Here is a 23,563-nt window from a genome sequence, read left to right on the forward strand (position 1 = left end):
CACACATCTACGAATATCAATAGAGGATATGAGGTGGAAGTTAGAGAAGTTGCTGGCAGCCTGGGCAAGAACTTCTCAGCCAGATTAGCTTCTCAGGGATGTCCCTTCCCTTAGGGTGGCTCCCTCCCACATAGGCTTCCCCATGTGGCCAACCTGGCAGAGCGCCTGAGCCCTGCCTCCAACTTTTCCCACTTCGCTCTGCGACGGACCCTACCATCCCTCAAGTCACGCCCCTCCTCCGAAACTTGAGTTCTCTGTTCAGGCTGGGCCATCTGTGTGTCAAGGTCTTGGAAAGAAAATCTCACCATATCTGGGCTCACTAGGGAGGTTGCCTCCCTCTGTTCTAGCACTTCCCATTCAGATTCTGAGTCTGACCTGCCAGACATCTCCACACGCTCAGATTCATTCCTGACAGGTACCATGAAATAGGACAGAGCCGTTGAACCTCTTTCAACCCAAGGACCCAAGAGCCAAAGAAGCTTTCGGGGGCTTGTATCCCAGTGGTGGGCAGAGCCAAAAGCAAAAGGGGAAAAGGCCAAGGAGGCCAGGCCAAAATACCAAAGAATAACAGCACATTTTAGCTTAAAGCTCTCAGTACCAGTAACTAAGCCTTAGGAGAGTAAATTCCGGCCTTTTATAATAGGAAAACAATTGTGCAAAGCCAGGAAACCACCAAACCATCAGCGCTAGGGGAAAGGGTGTGGCCAGCTGGCAAACCTTGGAGGACCAAACTGAGAACCCAGGTGGGCTGGATTCGGCCAGCTGGCCTGAGGCTCAACACCCCTGAAATAGGGATTTTCTCTGCTGAATAGGGACAGCTGGAGCACGAGCATGATGTTCTGTTTGAAATATTTTCAGTAGCCCTTTTCCTGTTACATTTTATCTTCTCATGCCAAGGCTGGCACACCCAGTGGGACTCAGGGGCAACATTGTCAGTGGCATTTTTTGAGACTGTACAGTCTCAGTGTTAGGAACACTGAAGACGATTTAGTGTCAAAAACAGTTCCCCTCCCTGACCCGTACACATTAGGGAACCATCAATTATCTAGAAAAGTGGTGGGATCTCCCTCTCTGGAGGTCTTTCAGGAGAGTCCAGGCAGCCAGTACCGAGGAGGCTTTAGGTCTCGATTTCTGGCACTGAGCAATGCACAGACTTCGAGCTTGTGGTGGGATCTACTGTGTTTTTTACTAGAACCCAGAAGTCCACAAATCAGAGCCAGGTCCAAATTAATTTACGGAGGGGGAAGCAGTAGAGCCAATTATCGACTGCATGCCATGAGCCATACGCCCTATATACCAGGCTTCCTGGTGGCCTCCAGCTGTTTTGAACTACAACTCCCATAATTCCTGACCACTGGCCCCAGATGGCTGAGCTCTACACATGAAGAGTATGCTAAACAGGTCTCCCTGCTACATGGGAACGTACCATCCGATAAGGAAGCCAGACAGGCACAAAAGAGAGTTATGGAACAAAAGAGGAGAAAGAAGGAAAGACAGTATCCAAACAGCAAAAAACAGGAAAGAAGGGCAAAGGTGGTCTGAAAATGCAGAAGGAAACTATAGCAAAGGGAAAGAGCTCAGTAGAAAAGTTCAGAGGTTCAATTCCCGGCAATGCCATCCCAAGACACTTTTCTGCCTTTGATGCCCCTGCCAACATTTCAAGTCAACACTGACGAGAGCCCCCTGGCCTTGCTCCTCCCCTTCACCACTGCAACCTGCTTGTTCAATTGTCTCTTGCTCTGGCCCAGACAATGGTGGTGGTGGTGAGAAGGAAGAGTGGTAGATGCCCTGGCCTGCTTGCTCCCTGGCCGTCTGCCTGTCAAGCAAGCAAGTGGCGGCCATGATGAGAAAGAGGATGAGGAGCAATTGCAGCTGGTGTCAGTGGTGGCGAGAAGGGGGACTCACGGGGGAAGGGGGCTCATTGGGGTCGGGACATATCATGTCGGAGAGATCATTAGTGGTCTCGTGCAGAGGAATGGCTGGAGAGAGCTGAAAGCTAGGACGGCCACTGATGAATCGTCAAAGAAGAGGAAACAAATGCTCTGTGCATAGAAATCTGTGCTAATTTTTGGATGCACATTTAGGAATAATTATTAGAATATAAGTAGCAATACATCTCGCCATAGTGCAGAAGATTGTGACCAGGTGAGGATGCCTTCAAATACAGAGGATGCCTTCAAATAGAGGGCAGTCCTCTGAAAAGGAGCACATGTGGCCACCTTAAGGCTCTCACTGACCATGTCTTGAATTTAGGAAACTTCTTCTTATATTTAACCCAGATTTCCCACTCCTGGAGGGCTTTTAAAAAAAAAAAAAAACCTCTTTTTTCTAGAGACATTTCAGTTGTTCAACTCTGCCTTGTTATATATTGCAATGGTAGGCAACGTCCAGATGTGTTGACTGCAATTCCCACCATCCCTGACCATTGGCCATGCTGACTGGAGTTGATGAGACGTGTAGTCCAAAACATCTGGAAGGCACCAGGTTGGAGAAGGCTGTAATATGGAGGAACATTTGTCTACTCCAACTGGCCATGGCCTTCCAAAGACTCATCTCTTTCTTAGCCCTGCTTCTCAAGATCCAGTTAAACTAGAGATGCCAGGGCCCAAAACTGGAATCTTCTGCATGTACCACACATGCTTGACCACTGCACTACGGTCCCTCCCTTAATCATACAGCCCCACCTTACAGGGTTCTTGTAAGGCTAACATCAAGAGAACATATGGGAAACCCTTTGAGCAATCAAGAATGCTATATCATCATTAGGTGGTATTATTTTTGTGGCTTCGGGAGGGCAGACAGCAGGAAACAGTTCACGTCTAGCTGCAAGACTATACATCAGTACTTGCATTATTGGAGGGGGGATTAACAGTAGTAATTTTAGACCCTGGATTTAACAGTCTTACGACCGGGACCTTCAGATGGTCATGTGCATTACTTCAGTTGTGAAGCACACAACTAACATTTCTCTCCACCACCACCATTCCAAGCTTTACAACTGCATCTACATTCCCGGGCTGTGTGCCTATCCAGATGTTTTTTTTAAAAAAACTTTGCACATGTGCAGTTTCACATTTTAAATTCACTCAAATCCTAGCACCATCGTGCCTACAGGAATGACATGGAGTTTGCTTCCGCTGCCCTGATGCCAAACATATTTACTTAAGAATAAGCCTTGTTTTGTTGTAGAGGAGGATAATATTTTTAAAATAAATATAAAAAATGGGCATCTGTAACCATATGCATGCAGCCCTGCTGGCCACCCCTTGATTATAACGGGGGGGGGGGGTTTAAATCAGAAGAAATGTTACTGTGCGAGCAGCATCAACCCCAGTAAATCCCATCATTTAGTCATTTGTGTCCCACTACGCTGTGGGGCTCTGGATTTTGTCCCCAATGTCCAGTCTGCATCACTACACCCCTGGGAATTAAGGGGGCTTTACCCCTTTGTCACACCTCTGGCTTCTTTCTTTCTCTCAGAAGCTTTGGATGACCAGTGATACATGGAACAAGGAGGCCACCTGAGACACACCATGCAAATTCTAGACACCTGCCATCTGCCTTATTCTTAGCAGGGTACTTTTGCAGCTCCAGCCTCTGGACCAAATGCTCAACCCAAACCTTTCTCTGGCTACCTCCGTCAGCCTCGATAGCATTCTGTAGGAAAGCTATAGACTCAAACAAAAGCAGCCAATGACAAAAGGCAGGAAAACCATGGTCTGTCTTCTACCCAGTTCCCTGCGTAAAGCAAATCAAAATAAAATGAAAACAGCATGCATCTCCAGTTCCCACTTTGCATGCCGGTGGACATCAATCAGCCAGATTTACCATAACAGCATCAGTATACACATAGAATACAAACATACACATATATAACACGCCCAAGTTGGCTCAGAAACACACAATCACATCCCCAGCTCTCTGCGCATGAATGCACACAACACAGACACACTCACCATCCTCACACCCCTTGGGTCCATCCAGCTATACTGTGCAGATGATGCAAAACTAGGCCACTGGTCAGTATCCCCCACAGCAGTAGGGAACAGGGATGGGGGGAAACCAAGACACCCCCACATATAAACACAATGGCCGATGAAACGCGAAAGGCAGCGCATTCATGCATGGCGTGTGCTTGTCTGTGTCTGCGTGTGTTTCATTTTATTTTTTCCCTCCCCGTTAACCTAAACAAACCTCGGCAGTAGGGAAAGCCATTGGCTGCAACAAGAACCCAGAAATAGGCTGGTATTTCATCACTTGCCTTTTATAACCCATCACCGCTTCATTTGTCTCTCAGCTGCTGCTGCTGCTAACAGCACCCTCCGCATCCCAAACTCTGGGCCTTGAGCTCCCCCCCCCCCCCGGCCACCTCCTTACCGGCTTCTTTCTGCCGTTCTGCCCTTCGGGATTCTCTTCCTGGGCTAAATGGTTCCCCTCGGGCACCATTCTCGCCTGCCTCCCCACCCCACCCCGCTCCTCCCGCTCGGATATTGCTATAAATATATCCCTGTACCTTCAGCTTGGCGGAATGACTTCGCTGGGTCTGCGTCCTGGGCGAAAGCAACCTCTCTACCAATCGCTCCTGAATAATGATTGAATCCATAATAACCAACAGCAGGCAGAGCCAGGAGTCACCATGGGCCAAAATAAAGAGAAAGCCCAACCCATATGCTCCCTCCCAGCTTTGACTAAATCCATAAGGCAGCCACCCCCGCCCACACACACACACGCACACACACACACACACACACACACACGCACACACACACAGAGCCTGGGCCTTTTCTGCAAGGCAAAGAGCTCCGACAGCAGCCAGCTGGCTAGAATTTCCTGTGCTTCTCTTGCAGCCTTGCTCACAGGAGAGGGTGGAGCAGGAAAAAGATGACAGACAACACACACAACTGCAGCTAAGAGACGCTTCACGGGTGACATTTCACACACCCGTGCAGAGATAACAGCAGCACCGTGCAGTGGTTAGAGTGTCAGATCAGGGCCAGGTTGAATGCAGTGGCACCGTTAGGACAGGATGTTAGGGCAAAGTCCAGGGCTTCCATTCACTGGAAGGCACTGGACGATCCATCCCCAGCCAGGCAGGGCTGTCTTTTCACGTTCTGAAGTAAGCGAAATAATACACATTACCATCTACAGTGGGCGAGAGAGAGATTGGTAAGACCATTAAATCCACAGCCTAAAATTACCAAACAGCACCACTGGATTCAGATCTCTGCACAACCTTTTCCCTCTGCATCCCTTTTTCCTTTTGTGCTGTGCCTTTTTTGAGATTGTAAGCCTGATGGCATGGATGGTCTGGTTTCTACAGTTGTGTAAGCAACTCGAGGAGCCTTTCCAATCAAAGAGCGGGGCATGAATGCTTTAAATAAATAAATAAATAAATAAATAAATAAATCTCACCATGTGACCTGTTATTATCTCAGGCTAAGCTACCTCACAGGGCTACTGTGCCCTGAACACCTTGCAGGAAGGACTGGATACAAAGTCAAATTACAGACACACACACACACACACACACACTTACAGAAAACTTTACATCAACCAGCAATATGAGTTTTAAGCTATGATCCCAACTAGGGAGGTATGGATTTTTTAAAATCTGTTCCATCTGCGGTTCGTGGATTGTCAGGCAATTTTCATTCTGTCATCTACTCATTGAGAGAATTGGGTTTTTTTTCCAATTCTCCAAATTTGTGCTAATTCGCACTTGCACAACGTCGCCCTTGCAAAAATGCGCAAATCCCCCTCCCTAAAATGTGCAAATCCCCCCAATGCACATTTTCATGCTTTAGCCTATGAGGGAAATGCGCATTTTCAGGCAGTGGTGTTTTTTTTTACATATTTTTCTACAACTAAATTTGAGCAAAATTCCAGAAAGTAAAAAAATGGTCCACAAGTCCACCGAATCCGAATGTGACTTGGGAAAGGCCAGTACACTGAGGAATCCATGGGTGGGATTCATAGAAATCCAAACTCATTTGATTCTGTTGTGGATTTCTCTGACATCTCTAATCCTAACTCGCATTTATTTGGTAGTAAACCCTATTGAACACAGTGGGGCTTACTCTTGAGTAAATATGCATAGGATATCATGCTATTACTAGAGATGTCAAGTTCAGTTTCACTCAGCATCTCACTTTTCCAACCTTAAATTCATTTCATCTCATTTTCACATCAGTTTGTGAGGGAGATGCCTGCATGCACTTCTCCTACTATACAAATTTTTCTATGCACTTTTCCTAATATACGCATTTTTCCAAGCCATTTCCCTTATGCATTTCTATATGTTATTTTCACTTGTCTATGCATTTTGAGGCACACTCTCCCCTAAATATACACATTTTTGCTTTTTTTTATTGGAGAAATGCATCCCAAAATTTAATAAAATGCAAATATTGAAGCATCGCTGTATTTCTGTTTCTAGATTGATTCAGAAAGTGCAAACTGGGTAAGCTGGCATTAAAATGAGAACTGAATGAATGTTTTTCCCATCCCTAGCTGTTAGTCAATTACAAATCAATCAAATACATTTCCATATTGGTAAATAACACCAATAGTTTTGAGGTAAGAAGCATTTTATTATTAGATGATACACACATTTGTCACAGCAGACATCCTCTTCAAAGAAATGCTCATCCTTCTCTCACACACAGATAAAAATGGCTCTTTTAAAAACGATGCTTTCCATCTGCTGTTTTTCTATTTATATTTAAGGTGTTTTTACCAAAAAAAACTGCTGCCCCAATTTTTATTATTTATTAATAACATCTAGACACCACCTTATTTGCTAAAAGGCCATCAAGGTGGTGATAAATAGAGAACACCTTTTTAGCTGATTAAGGTCGCAATCCTATTGATTGCAGCCTCGGTGATCAGAAGTCCCTAAACTCAAAGGCATCTGATCATCCAGTGCAGGGCGAGAGGAGCAGCAAAGGTGATATTTGCCTCTCTGTCCTCCCGCCCTGCAGATTTTGCTAGATGGGCTTTTTTTAAGCCCATCTACCAAGGACACTTCAGAGGCTGGGGGAAGTAGGCTGGAAGAGGCTCATGATAATTTGCATCCTGAGCTCACCGGTCTCTTCCACTCCCTGACCACCGGAACACCCCCTTTCCTCCTCCCCCCCCTCCTCCTCCTCGACCAATGTTGCTTTTCCGACCTCAGAAGGCAGCCTGTACGGTTCGTTCTGTGCCAGCTGCAAGGGGATAGGGAATGGATCTCCAACTCCCTTTTCTGAGGTCCGAGAACTATCTCTGACCTTGGAAGGAAGAATCTGAACAATCTTATGGTTTCTGGGACACTAGTCCTGGGACCATAAGATTGCTTTCTAAATGCATTAGGACAGAATCCTACATATCTTTAGACAGAAAAAGTCCTACAACTCCCAGCATGCCCCAGCCAACATGGCTGACTAGAGCACGCTGGGAATTGTAGGACTTTTTTTCTGACTAAACATGCATATGGTTGCACCCTTAATGGAATAATGTAACAGCTTAAATATAAATAAAACCAGCCTTGTAAACAGGCTCACAAAAGGTACTAGCCTTCTGGCTGGCAGAGGAGAGACAGAAAGCTCCACCCCACCACCAGCAGCCCGCTGCTGGGCTCAGAGGAGGGGGCTTCCATCCTCTTCCACTCCACCTGGTTTTTTGCAGACATAAAGGAGGGACAAAGCGCTCCGACCCTCCCCTGCCAGCCTGCTCACTCGCCTGCATGCAGACCCTTATTGCCCATGGCTACCAGGCAGGCGCTTACATTCAGGGCTTGATTAAAATAAAAGAAACCAAAAATTCCATACGAGGGGATCACCGCCTAGAAGTACTAGACTAACAGAGCACTAGCTTGGAGGATCGATTTAATAAAGTGTGTTCAATAAACTGGTTTTTAAAGGTGGGCAAAGCACTTTGTGATTTATCTTGACCGGAAGCTAGTAAGAAACCTCTGTGATTTTGTACCTCTACAAATAAGGCCCAGTAGAAGTATGTTATGCTGTGTCAAGAACTGCTGGATCTGTGTGCAGTGCCCTGTGTGGTGAACCGTTGAACTGCAAATGGCAACCCACTCAGTGAAGAATCTTCTGCCGTTGGACTGGCTCCGCCCACCCACACTGGCCATTGGATCCTTCTGGACAGGAAGGAGTATATAAGGACTTCCTGCTTCAGTTGAGCCTTCTTCCAGGCACAAGGTCTTCCGGAGCTCTGGGGTGTTCCTGCATCCTTGGTTATCTCTCAGTCTTGTCTCCTGATTTGTCCTCTGGTTCTAACTCTTTTGTCCCAATTACTGGCTTGTCCTGGTTCCTGGCTCATCCCAGACAGCTGCCCATGGCCTAGCCCCGACATATACGTATATTAAATTAAAATATTTATGTACTACTTTTCTGAAAAGTTCAAAACAGTTTAAAATACCATTTAAAAACAACAATAAAATAATGCAACTCCACCCTTTCTCTAGCCTACAAAGTGGGACTAAGGCTGCAATCCTATGCGTGTATAGACAGAAAAAAGTCCCACAACTCCCAGCATGCCCCAGCCAGCATAGGTGGCTGGGGGATGCTGGAAGTTGTAGGAATTTTTCTGTCTATATACACGCATAAGATTGCACCTTAACTTTCTCAACCCTCCGCCTCAATGTTCTAGGTCAGGTGCAGCCAACATAGTGCCCTACCCCTCCCACTCTCTTTGAATTAACATATTAAATGAATTCCGTGGGTGCTAAAAAGTGTGGCTTCACAGGAATTGTATAGTGTTTGAGGGCTCAAACCCCACCTTAGCCTTGTGCTCAGTCTTCTGGGCAAGTTACATGTCCTTTGTAACTAGCCACGCCTCCCATAGCAGCCATTTTGTGGTAGTGCCCATGACAGTTTCTCAAATTACCAAATGTGCTCACAAGCCCAAAAAGGTTGCCTATCCCCTGTTCTAGATCATTCTTGAGAGAATTTAGTTTTCTCCCCAATCCCTTGCTGTGTATCAGGAGCCATCTTATAAACTATAGTGAACTCATTCTCACAATATGGATCCTTATGTAGCCAAAAGGGCACCAAAGCTTACGATTTTCAGAAGTACAAAAAAATATCTTTAGGGGTAAAAAAAACTCAAGGGGGTACCCTTGAGGGGGGAGGGGGAAAATCAGCCCTAAAACCTGGCATTTATGGCATTTATGGCAACAGCCAAGCTTGCATCCTGAATTTATTAGATCTATGTATTACTAACATTTATATACCGCCTTATCTGCTAAAAAGACATCAGTTTAAAGCAATAACGGCTTAACACAATAAAAACAAGAACACTAAAAATATTAAAACATCTTTTAAAATCCAAAAGAGAACAAGTTAGATTAACAAAATTGTAACCATTCAAGAATTTGTCCTCAAAAGGGCAAAAAGAGGGGCAGTGATTTTGAGCAATAAATTGGAAGGACTGGAGCAAATCCAAGTACTTTCAACAATAATGTGGAAGCCAATGACAGTCAGACAGACAGAGAGATGGTGTCTATTTGCAAATCAGGCCAAGGTTGGAGTTGCAGGAGTGTTCAAGATCCAACACTGCCCAGTACAAGAATGTCATTAGGTCAGCCTTACGCAACCTTGGCCTTCAAGTCCCATCCTCCCCAGCCTGCCCACCCATCTGCCATGCTGTTTGGGAATGATGGGATTTGTAGTCCAACCCATCTGGAGGGCACGAGGCTGGAGAAGGTTATACATTCATTAGGTTATAAATTCTAAGGGCTCAGACAGCTGTTTTAATACATCTGTGCTGTCTCCCATCTACTAATCTGCTTTTGGACATACTTCTGGCCTTCTCTGAGGCCCTGATTTGGCTGATCGGTAACCTGGCCAAATGACAGACTTGTCGCTGAGACAGTCTGTGAGTTCAATTCTCGTTGACGCTATGACAGGCGCTTTCCTAACAGTCTCTATCGTCCAAACCAAACAAAATAAATCAATCCTTTCCAGAGCCTGCCACACCAAGAAATGCAAAACAAAATTAAAAAAAGGAAGCATTAAAGAAAGAACAGACTAAATAATATATAGTCAACCCCAGAGTGTAATGAGGATCTGTCTGGCTTTTCCCACGGCACCCTTTTACTGGTGCATTGTGGGAAAAGCAAGATGGCATCCAGAAACCACCAAGTGCTTTCTGGCAGTGCCAGCAACAACAACATAAAGCTACCTGCTGCTAAGAGCACTGGGCTGGAAAAGAGAGAGGCCTGGGGCACGTATCAGTGGTGTGCGCACTTGGGGGCAAGGTAAGACCCACTGCTAGTGCCCCACAAGTCATGGGGGTCACAGGACATTCTGCCCTGGACACCCTCAAACCTGGAGCCAGCCTACATCTCTCCTTCATTTCCGTTTTTAGCTTATTTCCCACAAAAGAAGGTTCCCTGTTCTACTGGAACATATAGTGATAACTTTCGAAACGCAAGGGAAATGGGGGGGGGGGATGTACATGCATGCACACAGCCAAACACACTCAGCTATAAATTAAAGACAGAGATCCTATCGTTGTTGGGCTGGAAGGCAACAGGGTCCTGGGCATTTTCTGGTACTGAGAAGCGTAATGTTTGTGAAGATCAAAATAAGATAACATTTTTGTGGCACCTTTCTCATCAAAGGCATTGTTGCCTCAACCTATCAGTTGACTGGGGCCAAACCACAGGAGATCGTTATTGTCTTCATGCCCAGCTTGTAGGCATTCTAGAATTATTTGGCTGCTCACTGTTGAAAGCAGGATGCTGAGCTAGATGGACCTATTGTTACATGGACCCAAATTTCCAAGTTGCAGGCGAGCCAAGGAAACGGCAGCCCAGTGGAATATAGAACATAGGAAACTGGCTTATAATTGGTCATATACATTGTCCATCTAGCCCATGAGTGCAGAACCTCAAGGCAAATCTCGGTTCAATGGTTTCCCAAATTTTGTGCAATTTTTCCCATATTCTAAAAGGTTGAACTGCCTCTCCTAAAGCTTAATTGCTTGCGGTAAGAGCATTAAGGGAATATATGCAGGCATTTGGGGAATTTTGGCCTCACCCCATTTTGTCCCACCCTTTCATTTCATGTCATTTCTTATGTTTCTATAGTGCCCCATAGCCGAAGCTCTCTGGGCGGTTCACAAAAATTAAAAACCATTAAAATACATGATATAAAGTATTGAGCCATTCACATAAGGACTTAGAACAGGTAACACGCATGACAACAACATACATCTAAAACAATTTAAAACAAAGCCAGAGACTATCCAGGATCTGATCAAAAGACTCATTACAGGTGCCTAATGCCTGAGGGAGGAGGGCAGTTTTAACCTGGCACCGAAAAGATGACAATGTTGGCGCCAGGCGGGCCTTGTCAGGGAGAGGATCAAAAGCCGCTGAGAGATCAAGGAGAATCAACAAGCCCACACTCCCCATGTCTCTCTCCCAACATGGGTCATCATACAGGGCTATCAAGGCTGTTTCCATGGATGTACTGTAGATGTTCTGTGAAACATTCCCATCGCTGGAATGTGGCCCCCAAGAGATTCTCCAAAATGGAATTTGGCCCTCAAGCTGAAAGGGGTTCAACATGCTTGATCTAGCCAGCATTTATTTATTACATTTATATCCCACCTTTTTTCCTCCTTAAGAACCCAAGGCGGCGTACATAATCCTCCTCCTCTCCATTTTATCCTCATGACAACAACCCTATGAGGTGTGTTGGGCTGAGAGTCTGTGACTGGCCCAAAGTCACCCAGTGAGCTTCATGGCCGAGTGGGGACTAGAACCTGGATCTCCCGACTCCCGGTCCAACACTCTAGCCACCACACCACACTGGCATTGTAGAGTCTGTTCTGATTGTCCTCCCAGGTTCTCACAATGCTCAGGCAGAAGTCCTTTCCATCACCTGCTACTGGATCCTGTTGGCTGGATATGCCAGACAGGGAAACTGGGGCATTCTGCATGCAAATATGTGCTCTACCACTCAACTAATCTACAGGCTTATTAGAGAGGTTACCTCTGCCATTTTGAGTGTTCACAGATTGGGCATGTCAAGGTTGTGAGAACGAAGCCCTGCCTTTAGATGCAACAAGTGGGACCTGCAACAACAACAACAAGAAGTGTTGCGAATGTATCCTCGCCTCCTAATGGGAGTTCTCCTGTGCAAGGTTCCAGCCAGCCATGCCCTTCTCCAATAGGCCATTCCATTTTGCGCATACACACAGTTTTCCATTTATTCTTTCCCAGCTGACTCTGAATGTTCCATGGCTACTGAGCATGCTCAGTCCTTATGGGACTGGGAGAGTTGTGTCCCAGGGTTTTTTTTTTTCCTTTTGGTACCCCTGAGCATGCCAATACCTAACTCTTGTTTCACATCGATCCTGTTTCGGCTCCATTTCCATCAGCACTCACCACCTGCCTTTGCCATTAGAGGGATTACTCCCAGCTTATGGGAAGCCATCTATAACAAACTGAATTTTATGAGGTGTGAATGGAGACGGTTGAAGGGAGTAGAAGAACCAAATGCCAAAATTGCCAGCAAAATTGTCTTTCCTGACAACACATCATCAGGGAAGTTAAAAATAGACTTTTTATAGAACTTGAGTGGCTGTTCAGAAATTGGAATGAGAGCTGGGAAATGTTCCAAGAGCCAGAAACTTACATTTGCGTGACAGCTGTTGCATCACATAATTACCCTCTGCCGATTCACAGCACCAAACAGCTTGGTTGAATTACAACAGTTCTGTTTTGGAAGCCGGGATTTGCTGAACGGAGCTATGGAAGCACCTGCCTTCAGGGATGCTCAGAATGTCAGCATCTTCTTTGTTGGGTCGCCAGTTAATGGAGCGATGGGGGGGGGAAATGTGCCTCTCTGCTGCTGCAGAGATCGCAAGCTGTCCATGATTGGGACCACGATCTGGTTCAGCAGCCAGAGCCAGCTCCAGGGTTTTACGGGCCTTTGGGCAAGACGCCTTCAATAGGCCCCCTCTCTCTGTGCATCTGCCTTCTCACTGCCATTGTCACCAGCCGCTCTTGCTCCTTGCCCTCCTTCTCATCACTACTCCCACTTGCTTGCTTGACAGGCAGAGAGCCGGGGAGCAAGCAGCCCGTGGCATCTCCTGCTCCTCCGTCTCACCACCACCGTTGTCTGGGCCAGAGCGAGAGGCAGGTGAACCAGCAGGTTGCAATGGTGAGGAGGAAGCCCAGGGGGCTCTTGTCAGTAGCCCCTGCTGGAGTGTGGGTCCTCGGCAGGTGCCCAACCATGCCTACCCTTGACGCCAACCCCGGAGGAGCCATGGCAGATCTGAGAACACTCCCCCTTTGCAGACGTTCATGTCAATATATGGACTTTGATGTCAGGGCACAGCATGTCAGGGAGGCCGTTAGTGGTCCTGTGGAGAGAAATGGCTGCAGAGAGAGGAAGGCTGGAGTGCAATGGTGAAGAGGAAGTCCAGGGGGCTCTACACAGGTGCCTAACCATGCCTAACCTTGACACTGGCCCTGATGGCAGCCTTCCCCTAACCGGGTGCCCTTTAGATCAGGGGTGGGGAACCATATGGGTCTGAGGGGTGGATTGCCTCCCTGGACCACCACCCACCCATGGGCCAGATGACATCAGTGGGCAGGGCCTTGCCTGTGACATCAGGGGTGGGGAACACAGATGTCATCGAGTCCCCAGCCGAAGCACCAGTGGGAGAGTCAGCTGTGCTCGTCCTTTGACTTCCCTGCACAGGAAAGGCACAGGATGGGCAAAGCACATTTGCCCAGTGCTTCCAGGAGCCAGCTCAGCCCCTGCCCTGGGCAGGTGGCTTTAGCAAAGGTGCTTTCTAAAGGACGGATGACCTCATGTAGTAGCTGGGGGAAAACAAAAAACAGATAGGGACATAGGACGCCGCTTCATACCAAGTCAGACACTCCGTCCGTCTAGCTTCATATTGGCTACACCGACATGCAGTAATGCTCCAGGATTTCAGGCAGGTTTCATTCCCAGCCCAAACAGATGATGCCGAGGCCTGAGCCTGGCACCTTCTGCGGGCAAAGCAGCTGCTGTACCACTGAGCCACAGCCCGTTTCCCATGTCACTCACTTAGATATGATAGCCACCCATACTACTGAAGAGAACGTCCAAGCACGGCATTTTGTGAATTTTATCTAGAACTGAGTCAACATTTCTCAAAAGAGTTTTGTTTCCCCTGAGGATTCTCTTTTGGGCCACGCCTCCCCACAACAAGACAGCCACGTTGCAGGATATTTGCTGAATATGCTCAGCCATTTTGAGCGTGGTGGTCACAATTGTGGTGGTCACAATTTCATTCTCACACACACTGCTCCGGAACAGTGCTAGGCCTGGAGCTTGTGGGTGATGAAAAAGGATAGCTAGCGCATTTCTAGCCACAGTTGCTTGCAGCAGCAGCAAAACACAAACTTAGGGGGCGGGAGGGGGAGAGAGAAGCTTTGCTACTGATGGGGAACTGTTGGGAGAATTTCTCCTCATCGGTGGAGACATTTCACTGCCTGCAAATAGGGTGGAGAATTTCAGGCGGCCATTTTCATTCCTCTCTACCGGGGATTACCAGGCACAGGATGTGATGTCACTGCTTTCCACGAAACTCAGCTCTCCCTCTCAGAACGTACCGCCTCTCCCCAGATGACCTTGGGACATAAAGAAAGCTGCATTTTTGTGCTTTTACACCACTTGGTACCATGCTGATTCCATCTCGTGCATCAGATACACGTCTCTCTAAGAGAGCCCTTTGTCAACCAAGTCAACAGCTGCATCAAAGCGAACTGGAACAATTCAAGCATTCTGTGCCTGCCACTTTGTCAGGGCACTCGCTTGCCTCGAGTGAAAAGCACTGGATTTCAATCCAGTCTTTGGTGGCGGCGATTCCATCAAATCTCCAGTCGTTTTAAAGTTCTACATGAAAGGCTTTCCAGTGCTTCTCACATGAAGAAGTGTCCCAACATTGTGGTTTGTGGTTCAAGTGCAATTCTCCTGCAATTCTCTCTGCCGGTACAGAGCTGAAATGTGACTGGCGGTGGTAATGAACCCTTCTCTGCCCATCCCTACGGTAAAGGCCCCAGGCAATCATGGGATGGACTGGAGAACAGAAAGAAGGAAGTAGGGTGGCTGCTTATAAATTGCCAAAAGAGAGGAAATTCATCAACAGAAGAGAGGACAAACAAGGGCACTGATTAGGGATGCATGCGTTTTGTAAAATCAATTCTGTCTGCGTTTCATGGATTGTCAGGTGCCTTTCATTCCATCGTCCGCTCATTGACAGTATCAGGGTTTTCTCCATGTCCCAGATTTGCGCAAATTCGCTCTAGTGAAAATGCACAGCTCCCCCCCCCCGCCCGCAATGTGCATTTCATGCTTTAGCCTGTGGAGGAAATGCACATTTTCAGCTGGTGGTTTTTTAATTTTATGTATTTTTCTACAACTACATTTGCATAAAATTCCAGCAAGTAAAAAAAATCAGTCCCCAAGTCAGTGGAATCTCTGTGACATGGGAAAACCTGGTCCACTGTGGAATCTGGGCATCAGATTCACAGAAATCCGAACTCATTCAATTCCGTTGTGGATTTCTCCGACATCGCTAACACTGATTTGCATAAAATGTGCATATGCTAATTGATATGTACAGATACAAAATGTAGATGCCATTATTACTGTCGTCGCTGTTGAAATAGAAATACAGTGCATTTCACCATAGTATGGAAGACTGTGACCAGGTGACCTGTGTGCCTGTCAAGAATGGATAGTCTTTCCCCTTCTCAATCGACACCACAACGAGACAAAGCTTCAGGCTATTATGACGTTATTTTGCAAGAGACTGGCCTCTCTACAAATGCAGATTCCATGAAACTCTCAGACTGCCCCAGGCCCTAAACAACTAATCAACAATCTCTAAGCAGAGGAAATGAAACCAGAGGGTGGAGAAGTTGCCGGCAGTTTGGGTATGAACTTTATGGCCCAGATTGCTTCCCTTAGGGTGGCTCCCTCTTACGTTGGCTTCCAAGAGTGGCTATCTGATCTGAGCCCTGCCCCTAACTTTTCCCACTTGGCTTTGTGACGTGCCCTAGCGTCTCTCAAGTCACGCCCCTCTTCCTCCTCCTCAGAACCTTGAATTCCCACAGTGGAGGGAAGGGGCAGAGACTCAGCCTGGGCCATCTGTTCGTCAAGGCCATTGGAGGAAACCCCCCAGCATCTTGGTGCTCTAAGGTGGGTCCTTCCCCCATGCTTTGATCTAGCAGCTCTAACTCTGACTCAGAATCGGAGCTGTCAGACATCTGAAAAGGCTGGGTCTCATCCCTGACAGTGCCTTGCTCAGTCTGCCGTCCAGGTGCTGTTCAGGGACAACTACCAGGCCCAACTCTTCCTTCTGGAGCCAGGTGCAAAACAATGGCTGTGGAAGGTCAACACGGAATTGAGGAACAAAGTGCCTCTGAGCACATGTTCAGCCCAGGAAATTTTTTCAGGACAAGAACTGGAACTCACACACAAATCTTTTCCCTTCCAAATGTTGCTGATTCTAGCAGCCTAATTCAGGAGCGGGGAAGGAAGCACGTGTTCTTTCTGATGTTGTTAAACCACTGGGAGTCAGAAATCCTTGCCAATCTATGGTAAATCACCTGGGAATCTACTGGTAGTTCCCAATCTGCCTTCTGCCCACCCCTGAGTTAGGCCACAGCCAGAGCAAATTCATAAATATAGTAAATAAAAGTATGTAACCTGTTAGCTGAAGGCCTCTTAAGGGGGTGGTCAGATAGGGTGCGACAATCCCCAAATAATAACAAGAAGCCAAAAAGGAGTAAGATTAACTTCCTCCTGACATTACAGGCCTGAGTTGACAAGAAGGTTTCTCATGATCTGGCAGATGAAATAATCCAGTCCTGAGCCAAAAGCCGTAATGACAAGAAATGTTTACATTACTTCTGAATAGGGGTGAAACTAGAAAAAATGGGTGGAAACCAGGGTTTTCCCACAAATTTTACAAAAATCCTTGGGGGGGGGGAATGAAAAGAAGTGTGTGTGTGTGTGTATGTGTGTGCACCTGCACATTTAATATTGAGCTTTCTTGTGAGGGTTGTTTCAGGCTTTCACATCTCTACCAAGGAGCTGCTATTTTTGACCCCCCCCCCCCCAAGCTAGGAAATCTGTACTTTTAAACAGATCGGCTTCTGCTGATGAACTGTATATGGGAGATTTCAAAAGGCACCGTGTGTAAGTCAAAAGCCAGCTGTATAAGTGCACAAGGCATGCGTTCTGTGCTATGCTATGATTCTCCATCGAAGCTTACCCATCCAAACTATATTGCAACCTTGCCTAACAAGTAGGAAACAGAGTGAGACAGAGGAAATGACACCGTAACCGGCAACTGCCAATGACGGACTTGGCAGAATGCCTGGCCTTCTCGTCTTCCAAAATGTAGTCTTAGTACTTTTACATGGCTTTGGTCAAACCAGGCTCAGGTTCATCGCAAAAGCATAACCAGCAAGGAGTGACTTGGCCCTAACCTGGCGCAGAGAATAAAAACGCTGTCTGCTCTTGCAGAATTCTGCTGCTCCACTAGAGGGAAGCACTGGGCTGATACAGACAGTGACCACCATCCGTTGGTTGTAAATTGGGTGTCTGCTACATTAGCTAGGCCAGTATTTCAACCAACATAGGAAGTGTGCATGTGCTCTGTCACACTGAGCTATGGCCCTATGGCATCTAGGGAGCCAGAGACATCCCCCGGGCGGTCTGCAAAAAAGAGTGATTGTTAAATTACTTCCGAGCAGTTTTTCTTCTTTCTTTTTTACTTTGTGTGGGTCAGGGAGTGAGAAGGCAGGGTTCCACAGAACGTCAAGAGCCCTGCTGAATCAGACCAAAAAGTCCCATCCAGTCCGCCATTCTGTTCACACAGTGGCCAAACAGCTGCCTACAGGAAGCCCACAAGCAGAACAAGCCCACAGCATCAACCCCACCCCATGCATGTTCCCCAACAACCGGGAAGCATGTTTGCAAGTAACATTTCTTTAGCCCTCCACCTCCAAGATCTCTGCTATGCTATTTAAGAACATTAGAACATAAGAAGAGACTGGTTCATCTCATCCATTCTGTTCACACAGTGGACAACTAGTTGCCTGTGGGAAACCCACAAGCAGGGCATGAGTGCAACAGCACCCTCCCACCCATACGCCCCAGCAGCTGGTGTACACAGGCATCCTGCCTCTGACAGTGGAGGTAGCATATATCTATCAGGACTAGCGGCCATTCATAGCCTGATCCTCCATGAATTTGTGTAATACCCTTTTAAAGCCATCCCAGTTGGTGGCCATCACTACATCTTGTGGAGGTGAATTCCATAGTCTAGCTATGCGCTGTGAGAAGAAGCCCTTCCTTTTCTCTGTCCTGAATCTCCCACCAATCAGCTTCATGGGATGACCCTGGGTTCTAGTATTATGGGAGATGGAGAAAAATGTCTCCTGACTTTCTCTGTAGCAGGTATCATTTTGACACTTCTATTATGTCTCCCATACGCAACGTTTTTCTAAGCTAAACAGTCCCAGACATTGTAACCTTTCCTCATAGGGGAGTTGCTCCAGCCCCTTGATCATTTTGGTTGTCCTTTTCTACACCTTTTCCAACTTTGCAATATCCTTTTTGGGGTGCGGTGACTAGGACTCTACACAGTATTCCAAGTGTGGTCGCACCACAGATTTGTAGGAGGGGAGATTGATTGTGGCAGTTTTATTTTCAATTCCCTTTCTATTTATGCCCAACATGGAATTTGCCTTTTTCACAACAGCTGCACATTGTCATCTCAACATGTTACACGAGTTCTCACACACACACACACACACACACACACATGCTTGAAAGCCACAGAGCTAGACCATTATTTTTTACAGATTGGTTGGAAGTAGATGACTTTCTGGTAGAGCAAGAAGAATGAGACAGGATTACAATACCCATTCGCTGGCAACCACTTCCATCTACCCATCTAAAAGCAGCTTTACCCCGTCAAAGAACTGGCTGTAAACTTAATCCCAGATCATCCAAACCACACTCTGATTCGGTATAAAGGCAGGATCGTATGTGCAAGATGTTAGGTTGCCTCTATTCAGATTCTGGCTATTCCAAGTCAGTTCCCTCCATTTCACCTTGTACTCTTAGTAAGAATGGAGCAGAAATTTGTTCACTTCGCATTTTAATGCAAACTTACCCAATTTCAGCCTTTCCAACCACTGTGCCGACCAAAGCACAGTTATCCTTCAAAATTCCCACTTCTCCGAATTTCTCAGTGGAATTCTCCCTTCAAACCAACGCATTCAAAAAATGTGTAAATTCAGGAAAATAACTTTGAAGAACAACGCTGGCAAAATCTGTGTACTGGGCTAAAATGCACACATTTAGAAGAAATGTGCACAAAAATACTTACGAATTTTCATGCAAACTTAAAACAAAAGACCATTCTCAAAGTTGGGACAAACTTGAATTTAAGATTGGAGAAATTCTCGACGTTTGAGATAAACCAAACCTAAGATTGGAAAAATGAGAAGCAGAGAGAACCTGAAATTGATAGATCTGTCCATTGCTAACTTTTAGGCCCCCTTCACCACAACATTTCAGGCTACAGGCCCATATTCAGATCAAATTCACACATCAAGTTGTTCGGGCCCAAACATTCAATCTGTTCCTACTTCTGGGCCTTATTTTTTTTATTACATTTATATCCTGCCTTTTTTCCTCCTTAAGGAACCCAAGGCAGCATACGTAATCCTGCCCCTCCTCCATTTTATCCTCATAACAACAACCCTGTGAGGTGGGTTGGGCTGAGAGTCTGTGACTGGCCCAAAGTCACTCAGGGAGCTTCCACGGCCAAGCAGGGACTAGAACCCGGATCTCCCAACTCCCAGTCCAACACTCTCACCACTACACCATGCTGGCTGTGTTCAAAGCCCATCTTCGACAATGATACAGCAGGTGGCCCAAGTCAAGTCATCCATCCCAGTTTCCATCACGGAAATGCAGTAAGTGGGGAGGGTGGGTTGTCGCTTTTTTAAAAAAGCATTTGTCAAGGATGTCACAAGCCTTGGACTACCTCCAACTGAACCTGCCCTTGACCTCAACAAGAACAAATTTGCGTTTGAAGTGACAAGTATTATGTTTCTGTGTCAGCGGTATCAAGGCAGCCGAACGACACAAAAGACATACATTCCGGGGGCTGGCAAAGAATACAAGTGTGGGTCCTCCTTTCAGACCCACGGCCACACCAGGAGAAACAACCGCCCCTTTGTCTAATATCCTTGGCAGAGTGAAATCAAAGGAGCCTAGAGGTGCTTTGTCTCCATTTGACAGGTTGAGTGCAGACACGATTAGGGAGATTTATGAATGGGTGAATTATTTTACCCGAATAAGCAGCCTGTCAGCTGAGATGCACTTGAGCTCCTTAGCACTGGGGGAAACAGGTCTTATTTTTGGACCTTTTCAGTCCTTGGTTTAGGGAAGGTCCGTAGCTCAGTGGTAGAGCACCTGCTTTGCAGGCAAAAGGTCCTGAATTCAGTCCCCAGCATCTCCAGTTAGGGTCAAGAGATGCTCCCATTTGAATCCCTGGAGTGTCAGCGGAGAGCAGATGTGCAGAACCTCAGGGCCGGGTGTAGGGCCCCAGGCCTGTAAGCAAGCTAATAGTAGTTTCACAGATGCTTAGAGATCCATAATGCTCTCTGCTTTGGTTCATTATTAGTTGCAATCCCTTGCAGTTGGGCCTCTCGGCTCATAAGACGAGTCAAAGGCCGGTTTAGCACCCCCTCAGCACATTCCATGCTAATGAGCCCTGCTACCGTTTATCTTATCAGAGCCTAGGATGTGCCTGAGAAGTGAAGCTATGTTTATCTTAACCCACAGGTGTCCATGCTGAGAAAATTGGCTTAGTCTTGCTTCTGCCAAATATGTTACCAAGCACTGCTAGGCTATGCCGGGAAAGGCGTAGATGAACTCTAATTAATGCTTGCACCTGTCATACTGCCTCACTGCTACGCCTGAATAACATGTATGATATAAAAGTAATCTTGTAGCAGAGCTCTTGGTTCAGAGCTTTTCCTGATCCAACCATTGGGTACGCCTGAGTGCTGTAAGTACTCAATAAAAATCTCCTTGTAAGCAAACCTGGATCTGACCTATCACTTTCTTGGCACCTCTAAATCTTGGAAGCCCACAGCCAGGGCATACACTGGGGGACAAATCCAACCTTCCAGAAGTCCCAATCCGACCCCAGACTACATGTTTAGTCTGTCTTCAGCTCAAAAAGGAGAGCATTCTTTATTTCAGGGACTAAACAGAACCTTTCCCTCTATTTACAGTGTCACATTTTTGTCTGTTTACAGCAGGAGTGGGTAACGTGTGCCCCAACAGTGCCAATGAGGACCAGAAAAAACAGCTGTAAGGCTGGAAACCAGAGTCAAAAAGGCACAGCTTTGGAAGAAGCAAGGGAGAGGGAATCCTCCAACAACCAAGAGTTTTTCCCTTGATAAAGACCAAGTGTCGAAACACGTTGGGAATTTAATTGGTGCAGCTGTTTCTTTCTGGCTCTGGCCACATGTGTCCCCCTCCCATGACCCTCACTGCCTCCCTATGCTGCCAAAATTCCATGGTGGTGGCAAAAATAATCACCAGTTTGCTGCTGAAATTTGGCAGCGAAGCGCTACAGATACTCCAAAATGCCAAATTCCGCTTGTCTTCAAGCTCAATCTGGCCCTTTGAAGTTTCTGTAGCAGTTTTCAGTGGCAAACCAATTATATTTTTGCAGGTGAAGCAGCGTCAGTGACAGGAATGCACCCCCCTGGGGGTGTCCAGGGGTGGAAATTGAGCCCCCGATTGCCCAAACATGCCCACCCCACTTTACAGAAAAGCAGGATGTAAATATTAAAGTATCGCCAAAGCACACATTTCAGGAGAAGCAAAAGCGACAGTTAAAATCAAAATGAAAAGACCTCACAGGTATCCAGAGCCACTAGTCAGTGTAGCAATACATAGCCCCCTGTGACTGGGATGGTCTGAGCAATCAAGAAGAGGCAGTCTGCTGTTTCGTTCTTGTCCCGATCAAGAAATAAGAAGATGGTGGAGTATTTGGAGCCCACAGCTTCCTCTCACTTCCCCTTAGAAGGACTCTGGCACCTCATATTTTGACAACCACGCTTCACAAGCCTCCAAGAAAACAGCCGGAGTTGCACTTTTCTATGCTATTTTATTGTATTGTTTGTATTATGTGTTAATGTTTTGTTCTTCCAGTTGTTTGTAGGTTGAAAAGCAACTAATAAATGTAAACTGATAACAGTACCCCCAAAAAAACACCCCATCCCCAAAATAACCACCTCAACACACACAGTAATAACATAACATATGAAAAATAACTATGCCTTTTGCGCTGCCAAAAGATGTCAAAGGCACAGCACACACATCAAAAAGGTCAATACGATAATAAAAAATAACGATGCCATTTGCACTGCCAAAAGGTGTCAAGGGCATAAAATGCACACACACATCCAAAACACCCCTAAAAATAAAAAATAAAGGCATGATCCTATGCATGTTTAGACAGAGAGAAGTCCTGCATGCTGGCAGCTGGAAGACTTTCTTCTGTCTACACATGCACAGGCTTGCGCCCGTAGCCAAGGGTGCCGGGCGGGCTTGCTGGCTCAGCATTGTTGTTAGCGGTGGCCAGACATAAGATGCTGCCAGAGTCAAAACAGACAAGATATGGGACGGCTACCGTCAGCTCTCTAATAGTTGAGTTTTATTTCCTTAACCTAAAAGCAGCTGTGAAGAACCCTGATTTAGCTCAGGCAAGCATCACAGAGAGAGGGCTGACTTTTTCCAACGGAACCATCTCCCCAGTTTTAATCTCCCCCCTCTATTAGCCTCACTGGGTTAAAGAGTCAGCCTTGCTATCCTTTTTGCCTTTTTTTGCCGGGCCTGTAAGGGAAGCCATCCTTCTTGCTCAAGCCCGGGATTTCATAACGCTGCCAAGTCCGTGGTGCAAGCCAGTTTTCATTTAGGGTCAAGCAAGTTCCCTTTCCTCAACGGTTTGTATTTCCTCTTTCATCAGAGAATCATATGTACTTGCCGTGGCCTCACTTCTCTGAGTGCTGGTCCCAATGTAGCCAGAACAGCACCACACACACTCAAGAGGGAGGAAGCAGCAGTCAAAACGGCACCACCCACACTCAAGAGGGAGGGAGGCAGGGGGGAGGAAGGAATACCCCTAAACCCAATGAGAACTGCACATGCTCAGCAGAACAGAATGCTGACTGACTGTTGGGGAAGGGTGGGATACAGAAAACTATGGGGGGGGATGGAATGGAGTGCTCTGGAAAAGGGCACAGTTGGACAGGAGCACTCTGTAATGCAAAAGTTTGTTGCAGTTCCCAGTTCTTCCACTGTAGCCTTGATTATTCCTGAAGATATCAGAGGCTTCAAAAGGAAGAACCCAGACATATCTTTTCCAGATACATCTAAATAAATAAAACAATAATGTAAAAGAACAAGAAGCCGCCAATACATTTCCTGCCCCATTCCTTCAGCCCTGCTTC

At 46.5% G+C, this 23,563-nt stretch overlaps 1 protein-coding gene across 6 annotated transcripts in view; it reads right to left on the bottom strand.

Moving 5' to 3' along the window:
• Nucleotides 1-23,563, bottom strand: part of SEPTIN5 (septin 5) — a 91,884-nt gene that overhangs the window by 26,344 nt on the left and 41,977 nt on the right. The window contains exon 1 of one of the 6 annotated variants that reach the window (XM_084820422.1): nucleotides 4,514-4,690. The exons of 2 other annotated variants lie outside the window; for them this stretch is intronic. In XM_084820422.1, the coding sequence (XP_084676548.1) occupies nucleotides 4,514-4,603 (90 nt within the window). In that variant the 5' untranslated portion in view covers nucleotides 4,604-4,690. Of the gene's footprint in view, nucleotides 1-3,956; nucleotides 4,156-4,261; nucleotides 4,467-4,513; nucleotides 4,691-23,563 lie in introns of those variants that run through there. 3 more of the 6 variants (XM_084820423.1, XM_084820426.1, XM_084820425.1) reach the window with 3 other exon arrangements.

The sequence above is a fragment of the Heloderma suspectum genome, chromosome 13, assembly GCF_057233095.1.
Source record: "Heloderma suspectum isolate Gila_16-S chromosome 13, 16-S_ref, whole genome shotgun sequence".
NCBI lineage: Eukaryota > Metazoa > Chordata > Lepidosauria > Squamata > Helodermatidae > Heloderma > Heloderma suspectum.